Source organism: Chinchilla lanigera, unplaced genomic scaffold (assembly GCF_000276665.1).
Source record: "Chinchilla lanigera isolate Chin_1 unplaced genomic scaffold, ChiLan1.0 scaffold00091, whole genome shotgun sequence".
Lineage (NCBI taxonomy): Eukaryota > Metazoa > Chordata > Mammalia > Rodentia > Chinchillidae > Chinchilla > Chinchilla lanigera.
Window position 1 is genome coordinate 4,554,936 of NW_004955492.1, and position 11,334 is coordinate 4,566,269.

Consider the following 11,334-nt stretch of genomic DNA (forward strand, 5'->3'; position numbering starts at 1 on the left):
AGGTCCTGCCTGGCAAGTACAAGGTCCTGAGCTTGATCCCAAGTAACAAAAAAAAAAAAAAAAGATTTCATCAGATGACCTCTGAAAGAAATCTAAAACTACCATCAGTTGAGCTTAAGTAATGGACAGATGCTTCAAACAATGGAATAATTAGGAAGGGGGGAGCTCCCTCTTTGCACAATTACAACTTTCAGAGAAAACTTTTAAAAGCATTTTCCTAAGGCTGGAGATTTAGCTCCAGTGTTTACCTAACAAATGTAAGGACTTAGATTTGATTCCAGCATAAAAATACGTACAACATATAAAGTTCATATATACATACATACAAAATAATAGAAAGAAAAAGAATGAATGAACAAACTTGTCTGATCCTGATAATACATACATACATACATACATACATACATGGAGAGTCACACCTATAAGCAATTTAATAAAAAAAATTAAAATACTACATTTCATATTTGCTAATTTACTACTAAATGGCTTTCATCTATGTTACAGTCCTGTACTTGTGATGCAACATCCTGCCTTCAGGAACTGGGACTTGTTCCCCCACATGCTGGGAGCTCTGGCTTTTGGAAGATTATCTTCCACTATCTGCCCCCTTATGGGATTGCCTCTTATGGAAGAAAGCACCCTACCAAGGATACCCTCCACCCCAGCTTTGCCAGACTCATGACAGATCATCTCAAAGATATGAAGAATAAGGCCAGGAGTGGTGGTGCACACCTGTAATCTCAGCACTCAGGAGGCTGAGGCAGGAGGACCTTTGCAAGTTTGAGACCAGCCTGAGCTACAAAGTGAGTTTGAGGCCAGTCTGAACTACATAGCAAAACCCTGTCTCAAAAAATAAAAAGGCAGACAGACAGACAGAGACAGAGACAGAGGTGCTAGTAACCAGTATCTTAGGTTTATTTCTCTAGTATTTGAGACCATTCATGAAAATACCAGTACTCAGAGCTGGGTATGGTGGTGCATGTCTACAATTTCAGCACTCTGACAGGCTGAGCCAAGAGGATCACAAGTTGGAGCCCAGACTGGGCAATTTAGAAACCCAACAAGACCCTGTCTCAAAAAATAAAAAAGGGCTGGGGATGCAGCTCAATCGAAAGGTCCCAGGGATCTAACAGAAGGAAGGGAGGGAGAGAAAAGGAGCGACATAAGGAGGATCTGGCACACATTATTATTCCTTTGTCTTTCCATTTGCAAATAATCCCACTCAAATGGAGATGTGCAGGGGTAGCACCTCTCCATATTATAGTACATATTTGTGAAGGACTTCCAGTGACCTCCATGAAGGCAGAATTGCATTTTTTTAGCAAAGTCGTGGTTCTTTCTCCTCCACGTCCCCACAATGAACACTAGGGAACTAAACCCAGGGACTTGTGTATGCTTGACAAGCAGACAAGTGCTCTTGCATTGTACTATACCCCTACACCAGAGGGCTTCTAAAAACACCAATTACTGGGCTCCACTCCCAGACTGTCTGATTCAGTAGAGCTGGATGAAAGCCCCCAAAATGTGTTTCTGACCACATGATGCTGACACTGCCTGGAGCCACACACTAAGCACCTCTGGTCTAACGGTATCACTGAGTCCCTCTGTACATACTCAGAGCAATACCTTATAGAAAATCTTGAAATACTCACTGACTCAGACATATGAGTAAGTTGACTATACTGTTATTCCCAAAAGTAAAAAACTATAAATTAATGCCCAGAAATGGGAAATGGTTAAATAAACTATGCTATACTAAACGTAACCACTCAGAAACCCAAGTAAAATAATGTTACAAAAGTACAGATAAGCTGGGTATGGTGGCATGAACTACAAAGTGAGCTCAAGGCCAGCCTGTACTGCATACCGAAACCCTGTCTTGGGGCCAGGGATTTAGCTCAGTGGTGCAGCACCTGCCTGGCAAGTGTGAGGTTCTGAGTTTGAGTCCCAGCACACACACACACACACACACACACACACACAAGAAACAATCCCTGTCTCAAAAACAAAACAAGGGCCAGGACATAGCTCAGAGGCACAAGTACCTGCCTGGCAAGCACAAGGTCCTGAGTTTGATTCCCAGTACCAAAAAAAAAAAAAAAAAGTAGAAGATTCTTGAGGCTAGGGATATAGCCCAGCAGCACAGGGCCTGCCTAGCAAGTGTGAGGTTGTGAGTTCGATTCCCGGTACCAAAAAAAAAAAAAGTAAGTTACATGCTAACTTTAAAAAGGTAAAATATTGCATGTATTATGCATTTATACTATACTAAAGATATGCAAATATGAACTAAGACTTTTTTTTAAAAATTAGTTTTTTTGGTTTTTTCTTGTTTTTGTTTTTTATTTCATTTTTAAACACAGTCTCGTTAAATTGTCCTGCCTGGCCTCAAATTTGATATTCTCCCACCTCAGCCTCCTGAGTAGCTAGGATTATAGGTGTCCATCACCACACAGCAAAAATTACTCAGGTTTTGAGTTAGGAGTATGAGAATTCAAGACTTTTGGTTGTTTAAAGTTTACTCAGAAGATATTGAAGGCTGATTTACTATAAAATAAAAACACCAAATAAGTAACATATAATTAAGCAAATTATACATAGCACAGGACATTGCAATCTAAAGAAAACTACTGCATATAGGAGGTATCTGCAGATTGCTTTATTAATTTCCTCATGATTGGTATATAAAGCACTAGTGAGCTGGACATGGACATCTATGCTTATAGCCTTAGCAACTTAGGAGGCAGAGGTAGGAGGATCATGAGTATCAAGCCAGCCTGGGCAACTTAGTGAGAATCTGTCTCAAAAATATGACAAAGGCCTGGTACCACAGTAGCACATACCTGTAATCCCAGCATTCAGGAAGCTGAGGGAGAAGGACTGAGATAACTAGCCCAGCCTGAGATACATAGTGAGTACGAGGCCACACTGGGTTACCCAGCAAGACTTTTGTTTTAAAAAACAAAAAAGATTAATCAATTTTGCATGCCGATGTCTGGTGGGCTGGGTGACTGCTTTAAAGATAACAACATGAAATATAATGACCGTTGTTGATTTCCTGTTGTCTTGTTTTGAAGTTCTGTATCATTTTTTGTTGATTTTTTTTCTCTTTAAAAAAAGTCAGGGGCAGGGCTGGTGGCGCACGCCTGTAATTCCAGCACTCAGGAGGCTGAGGCAAGAGCATCGTTGTGAGTTCAAGACCAGCCTGGGCCACAAAGTGAGCTCAAGACCAGCCTGAAATGCATAGCAAGACCTTGTCTCAAAAAGACCAAAGGAAAAAAAAAAAGTCAGGTGTTGTAACATATACTCTAATCCCAGCATTCTGGAGGCTGAGACAGGAGGATCACAAATTGGAGCCCAGTGAGGGCAATTTAATAAGATCCTGTCTCAAAATAAAAAATAAAAAAAGTGCTCTGCAGATGTAATTCAGTTCAATGGCCCTGGGTTCGATTCCCAGTAACACACACACACATGAAGACACTCACACCGCAAAGGCTTTGTATGTAGTTCAATAGTAGAGCACTTGGCCCTGGGTTCAATCTCCAGTACCACACAGGTACCATTGAGAAGCCTACAGAGAAACTGCAAAATTCACACATATACACACATAGAGCATCATAACTTACCTGCCACTGGAGGGACAATGCCAGAAAAATGCACAGTTGCGTGTTCTCCATTAACTTCAACTCTTCGACCAATGACATCTAATGGTAAAGTGTCACTCATTATAAGACAGCCAGAATCCAAACGTAGAAACGTAGAGATCTAGAGAAAAAAATGACAACACTGACAAGAATGTAATAAAAGTTCTTTAAAAGTTGATGTTTTGTTTTTGAGATAAGAGTCCACTATCAGGATGATAATATCCCTTAGTTACTGCGGGCTGATCAGGTCTGCAGTCTTCCCAACAAGTGTACGTGTATGGCAAAGGCTAAATAAAAACAGGCGAATGGAATGATTTCAGGGTGCCAGAAGGATCAAAGGCCTTTCACAGAACTCTGAGATTCTCTCAGGGCTGAGACCAAGACCTTCTCTGGGTGGCCCATATTTATTTGGTTATCAGCAGAAGGGAGGGGAGTACTCAAGAAGGGCAGAATCATTCAAGGACTTCTCTAAATTAGGTATTAAATTAATCCACCCAGGAGTGAGATGCCTGAGGCTATAGTCCATCTTGTTGAGATCCAGGTGTCCTTGGCTGTGATCTTGTTTTATCCTTTGAGGTTTTCTGGCTTCAACTGCCACTACAAGCCTTAGTAGGAATTAGTGACTCATAGAGGTTCACTTACTATGAGTCCACCATCCATTTCCAGACAAGGAGCGTAGGCCTTGGACAGACTCACCAGTAAACATGAAAAGCCAATTGGCTAATTTGAGTCCTGCTCAGGTTTGCTTCGTAGTGGTCTCCATCAGTGTACTATGCTGTTCAGGCAGGTCTCAAATTCCCAGGCTCAACTGATCCTCCTACCTCAGGCTTCTGAGGGAGTGCTGGAGATAACAGACGTGGGAAACTGCAACTGGTTAAAAGATTTTTAAGAAAAAAAAAAAAAAAATCTCCCATCTTCCTGTACAGAGTCACTAGGTCAGTGATTCTGAACAATTCAGACCTCATACTTTGGAAGAGGAGAACCTAATATGTATATGTTCCAGATTTTCATAATTTAATTTTATTCTACTGACTACCTATATATTGATAATCTAGTATTTAAAAATTCTTGTTTAACTTCAGGTAGTTCATATCACATGATTGGTCCATCCCATCTTTTGGCTTTGTTTTTTTGAGACAGTGTCTTGCTATGTAGTTCAGGCTGGCCTTGAACTCACTGTGATCCTCCTGCCTCAGCCTCCAAGTGGTGGGATTATAGGTGTGTGCCACCCAACTTGGTCACCCCATGATTTACTGAAAGGAGAAGGAAAGGGGAACTGAAACCAGGAAAGAAGTGACAGAGAAAGGGGAAAGGAGACAGGGAATCTGGACACTGCTCTCTCAGTCACAGGAAGCAATACAAACAATGCATGATAAAAGATTAAACTCTAGTGGAAACACAGACCCCAAGAGAAGGTCTTTTGTTTTGTGTTTTTGGTACTGGGAATCGAACTCAGGACCTTGCACTTGCCAGGCAAGTACTTATGCTGATGAGCTATACCTCTGGCCCACAAAAGGTCTTAAGGAGGTACTTAAAAGGAAAGTATAATCTGTGCCTGAATGATAACTGGATCCAACTTCCATTTCATGGGAAAGCAAGGGGGCTGAGGAAAGTGTTAAATGACACCAGTGCAGTGTGTCCAGCCGCACAGTATAGCCAGCCAGAGTGTGGCCAGCCTAACCTAGGCAGTGGGAAAACATGGGACAAACAAGTCAGGTTTCTTCAACAAATGAAATGTAAGGACAAGAAAAGAAAGAGATGGAGGGAAAATCGAGATTAAATACATTTAGGAGTGGTGTCAACCAACTGTACTGTACAGGCTTATTTGGATTTTAATTTTTTAAAAATATGGTATGCTTCATGCATTTGTGTGCCATCCTTGTGCAAGGGCCATGCTAATTTTCTCTGTATTGTTCCAATTTCAGTACATGTGCTGCTGAAGTGAGCACTGGGTCTTATTTTTTTAAAAAACTGCAAATAATTCTTAAAATAGAAAAAAGAAAAAATTAAAAATTTGAACAGTGACTGGATATTTAATGATATTAAAAGAATAATTGTTGGGTTGCTAGGAGTAGTGACATATATCTATAATCTTGGCTACTTGAGAGGCTGAGGCAGGAGGATCACAAGTTTAAGGCCAGCATGGGCAACTTAGTGAGACCGTGTCAAAAAATTTTTAAAAAATAAATAAAATTTTTAAAAAGGGAAGGAAGGAAGGAAGGGAGGGAGGGAGGCAGGCAGGCTACCTGTCCAGGTGTGGTGGTGCATGCCTGTGATCCCAGTATTGGGGAGGCTGAGTGAGGATTGTGGTGAGTTTGACGCCAGCCTGGACTACATAGTGAGTTCAATGCCAGACTGAACTACATAGCAAGACCTTGTCTCAAAAAAAAGAAAGAAAAAAATATGTATAATGTCAGTTACTAATTGACTGTACATTAAGTCAGTATTTTTGATGATCCTGACTAGTCTCCTTACTGTTCAAATAATTTGTTTCTTAATATGGATATCTTTAGTAAAAATCTCAAACCTGCATCTGTCTCGATGACCCACATTTATCCTCCTTTTCTGGCTATTCAATGGGTCTATTTCCTGTTGTATGACCTAGCTGATACCAGTTACCATCACCCCAGATACTCACAACTCTATGGCCCATTGCTAACAACACTTGATCACCCTCACTCTACTCAGCCATCCCAATTTAGTGTCCAGACTGTCCTGAGGTCAGCTGCTTCCTTACTTGGAGTTTCTGTAATTGCCTGGCCTGCATTTCACTCTTCCATGATGGCATATCTGGTACTGCCTAAACCTTGGTCCATTTTTAATAAACATGCTTGGTAACTAATAAAGACAGCCCATTTATGAAGAAAAACAAAAAACAAACAAACAAAAAATAGTAAGACCAACATGGGGGCTGGGGATTTAGCTCAGCAGCAAAGCGCCTGCCTGGCAAGTGCAAGGTTGTGAGTTCAATTCCTGGTACCAGAAGAAAAACAAATAATAATAATAATAATAATAATAATAAAAGACAGCCCATTTAATGTGGAGTGACTCTACTTGTTAAATCGTTTTTCTTTAGAAAGAGGTAGAATTTATATTTCTATCTTCACCCAGTGTTCTCAATACTGCCCTCAGCAGCTATGGAAAACCAATGTATTTCCATTTCCCAGCTGACACAGGGAAGGCCACTATTTTGTTACCAGTTCTGCTTTTCTCTTTTCTTGTTTCTTTTCTCCACTAACCTTTCTACCAGGGTAAAATTCCCAGGTCACTAAACCATTCTCTTAGGAATTCTAAATTCTCTTCTATAATTCATTTACCAATTCTGTTCTTAAATACAAAACCTAGAGCCCAGCTGGCACATGCCTGTAATCTCAGCACTCAAGAGGCTGAGGCAGGAGGACTGCTGTGAGCTCGAGGCCAGCCTGGGCTACAAAGTAAGTTCAAAGTCGGCCTGAACTGTGAAACTCTATCTCAAAAAGACAAAAATAAAATAACAACAACAAAGAAAACCTAGAACTGAAAACTATGTTCCAAATGTGACCTAACCTGTCCAGGCTACAATGGTCTGAATACTACTCATCCACAGTGTAAATGAATAGCATATCCACGTTTCCCCCTTTTCATGGGAGAGACAGTTGCCCATTATTAGTAGTTCTGTGCTGCTGAATTGGGCATGACAGTTGCTTATTAATAGTAGTATATGTACTGCCAAAGTGAGCATGACAATTGCTTATTATTAAGGTTGCAATAAAATAAACTCCCAAGACATTTCTGAATAGCTACCATTTTTTGATAAGATTTACATGTTTAAATTTTACTATAATTACATTAACCTAAGAAATGGTTTTCACTAGCTTTAAGTGATTTTAAATTTTCATTAACATGTAAACAGAACTTTATTACAATTGAGATATATCATATGTTCTACTTCTGTTATGAAGCATTTTTCTGTAAATACTTTTACTTGTATACAGCCACAGAATCATATTAATCACTTCAATGTTTAAGCATGATACCAAAATTTAATCATTTTACCGCTGTTTTCATTGTTTACTATGTGACAGAAAAAAAAGCTAAAAAAGCACTTGATTTTGAAATCTTCAGTGTCCTTTGAAATACCTGCTTCAAAAAAAAATTCTACAGACAATTATTTAAAGTAAATAAATGGCTGGGTATGGTGATGCAAGTGTGTAATCCCAGCACCAGGAGGATCATCATGAGTTTGAGATCCGCCTGGGTTTACTACGCTTAATTGTTCATCAATCAATCAATCAATCAATAAAAAGTTTGGCTGGGAGTGTAGTCCAGCAGCAGTGCATTAGTGTAAGTGATCCCAGTACCACCAACATAACAATTACTGACACTTCCATCAGAAGAAAGTTTACTTATTTCTAAGTTTTATAAATTCCCATCAAGAACTTTCAAGTTAATATTATCCATTCTTCTCTAATGTTTTGGTTTTTTGAGACACAGTCTCACTACATAGTTCAAGTTGAACTATGTAGCCCAGTGTGAGACCCAGCCTCAAAAAACAAATCAAAAAAAATTATGTACAGCTATGTCGTTTTAAAATTGGTTGCATGTATAATTGTTTTTCTTTTCAGAACTAAGGATTGAACCCAGGGCCTGCACACTAAGCTACATCCCAGCCCCTCATTATTTACTTTGAGATAGGGTCTAGCTAAGTCATTAAGCTGCCCAGGCTGGACTCAAACTTGGGACCCTCCTGCCTCAATTTCCAGAGTACAGGGAACACAGATGTTGCACATGACTGGCACATCTGCATGGAATTTGTGTAGATACACTATAATTTATTTAACCAGTTTTCAAACTAATAGACTTAGATTACTATTAAGTTTTTGATATTACAAGCAATACTGAAAGGATTAAACTCACAGCATGTTTATCTTTCTACACTTATGCAAAAATATCTATAGGAGAGGCTGTGGAGGTTAACTCCTTTTTTTGGATGTGTGAGGCCCTGGATTCTAAGAATCAAGCCCAGGGTCTTGTGAATGCTAAGCAAGCAATCACTGAGCTACTTCCCCAGTCCTATTACATTTTTTTCTTTCCTAAAGTATATAATTCCAATAATTTCACAAGTAATTTTTCCCTGTATTAAATTTCAGAACCAATTCTTCTCAAACATTTCACTCAATTCCTTTGGTAACTAATTTCCTCACTGCCTAGGAAGCAAGAAGCAAATGAGCCAGGATTTCAACATAAATGTATATTAGGAAGGAAAGATAGGAGGAAATTGTGATTGTTTTTTCCGGGTAGTGGGGATCAAACTCAGGACCTTGTGCTTGCCAGGCAGGCGCTTCTGCCACTGAGCTATATCCCCAGCCCTTGATGGTTAATCTTGACTGTCAATTTGATTGGCTTGAGTAACAAGTAGATCAGTAAAGCATACAGTACTTCTGGGGGGGGTGTTGGTGGGTCATGGGGGTGAGACCTTGGGGACTATATCTGGTCTATGGTCCCTTTTTCTCTGGCTCTTCCCCTACGTTTTGCTTCTCGCTACCATGAGTTAAGCAGCTTTCCTCTACCATGCCCTATCACCACAATGTTTCTGCTGACCATGGACTGAAACTCTAGAACTGTAAGACAAATAAATGATTTCTTCCTTTCAGTTTTCTTTGTCAGAGATCTTGTCCCAACAATGACAAGCTGAGGAACAGATACAGAAAACTGGTGCCGAGAATGTGATCATTGAGTAACTATACTTGACCATGTGGTTCAAAGGCTTTGGAACTACTTTGTGGGAGGAGCCTGCAAAAAGTTGCAGATAAAGTCTAGAGAAGCCCTACAATGTTATAAGTAAAACTTCACAGGTAATTTTCGTCCGTGCTCAGAAACCCAGAATGCTGACAGGAACATGGACAGTAAAGACCATGCTCACCAGGTTTCAGATGGGAATACAGCCTCTGTTAGAATTTAACCTAGAGGCCATATGCGCTGCATTCTAGTAAAAAAACTTGTCTACATTTTGTTCATGTTCTGAGACTTTGTGGGAGGTTAAGTTTAAAAGTAAAGGACTACTCCAGGTGTGGTGGAGAATGCCTGTAATCCCAGCACTCAGGAGGCTGAGGCAGGAGGATCATTGCGAGTTCAAGGCCAGCCTGGGCTACAAAGTGAACTCAATGCCAGCCTGAACTGCATAGCAAGACCCTGTCTCAAAAAGTCAAAATAAATAAATAAATAAATAAATAAATAAATAAAAGTAAAGGACTAAAGCTTGGCATAGTAGTATATGCCCATAATTCCAGCACATTGGGAACCCACGAACTCACACATGCTAGGCAAGCACCCTACCACTGAGGTACACTCACAGACTCAAAGTAGTCAACTCTCAAAAATAGAAAAGACATACTGAACAAAGCAGAAGTTCCATCTAAACTGCTAAAAATCGTTCTCAATTATTTTCTGCCCAGTATTTTTCCCTTTGAATAAGTACATACTCCCTCCCTGCTTCCATGTCACTATCCCATGGAAGCAGACACAAGGCCCAGAATGGCTCATCTGGTAGATGACTCCTCATCTCTACTTCCTTATACACAGGTATGGAGCCGTATGTTAAGACCCTATCCCCAAAAAGCAACTACTAAAAGACTCTACGCCAAACAGAGCTGATCTTTTAGGAAACAACACAGACTCTTCAGAGAAGATCTCTCTCTTTCCCAAATCTTTGAAACAAAACACTTAACAGCTGGGCATGGTGGCACACACCTATAATCCCAGCACTGGGGAGGCTGAGACAGGAGGATCATTGCAAGTTCGAGACTAGCCTGGGCTACAAAGTCAGCTCAAGGCCAGCCTGAACTGCACAGGGAGACCCTGTCTCAAAAGAAAAGGACAAAAAAAAAAATTAAGTTAGGTTTAAGGTGTGTAGGGCACCTTGTCCACTATTTAAGAAAATGTCTGAAAATAAAGACAAACAGAAGAATGCAGAGTTGATCCAACTATGCCTAATGTCTTTATTCCAGTTACAAGAAACATAAATTTCTCGGATGTTTTGTTTCTGTTTTTGTTTTTAGCCAGGGTCTTGCTGTGTAGTTCAGGCTGGCCTCAAACTCATGGCAATCCTCCTGCTTCAGCCTCCTGAATGCTGGGATTACAGGCAGGGGTCACCACACCTGGCAAATTTCTCATTTTATTTATACCAATCTGAGTTGAGTTTGTTTTTCTTTTTTTTTTTTTTTGGTACCAGGAATTGAACTCATGACCTCTTGCTTGCTAGGTAGGCGCTGTGCCGCTGAGCTACATCCCTGGTGAGTTTGTTTTTCCTACAAATGAAAAAACACCTAATACAGAAGTATTTAGGTAGAATTTCTATCTATTTAGTATGATGCCAACATTACCAGCCTGGTGGGTGGAGATTTTCCTCTCCTGACTGAGCATGGCGGTACATGCCTATAATCCCACACTGTGGAAGGCTGAGGTAGGACAGCAAGTCCCAGCCCAGCCTGGGCAAGTTAGCAAGGACCTTTCTCAACGTTCTAAAAACAAAATGTGATACAGTTCAGTGGCAGAGTACTCACCTAGTATGTCTGGGCCCTGGGTTCAATCCCCTTCCCTGAAAAAAGAAAGAAAAGAAGGAAGAAAGGATGGAAGGAAGGAAAGAAGGAAGGGAGGGAGGAAAAAAGAAAGAGAGAGAGAGAGAGAGAGAGGGAGAGAGAGAGAGAGAGAGAGA

General features: G+C 40.4%; 1 protein-coding gene across 5 annotated transcripts in view; it reads right to left on the minus strand.

Moving 5' to 3' along the window:
- Positions 1 to 11,334, minus strand: part of Tbce (tubulin folding cofactor E) — a 70,422-nt gene that overhangs the window by 52,231 nt on the left and 6,857 nt on the right. For 2 of the 5 annotated variants that reach the window (XM_013504678.1, XM_005404946.2), the window contains exon 2: positions 3,624 to 3,762. In XM_013504678.1, coding sequence (XP_013360132.1) covers positions 3,624 to 3,723 — 100 coding nt within the window. In that variant the 5' untranslated portion in view covers positions 3,724 to 3,762. Of the gene's footprint in view, positions 1 to 3,623; positions 3,763 to 4,337; positions 4,494 to 11,182; positions 11,204 to 11,334 lie in introns of those variants that run through there. The other 3 variants (XM_005404947.2, XM_013504677.1, XM_013504676.1) reach the window with 3 other exon arrangements.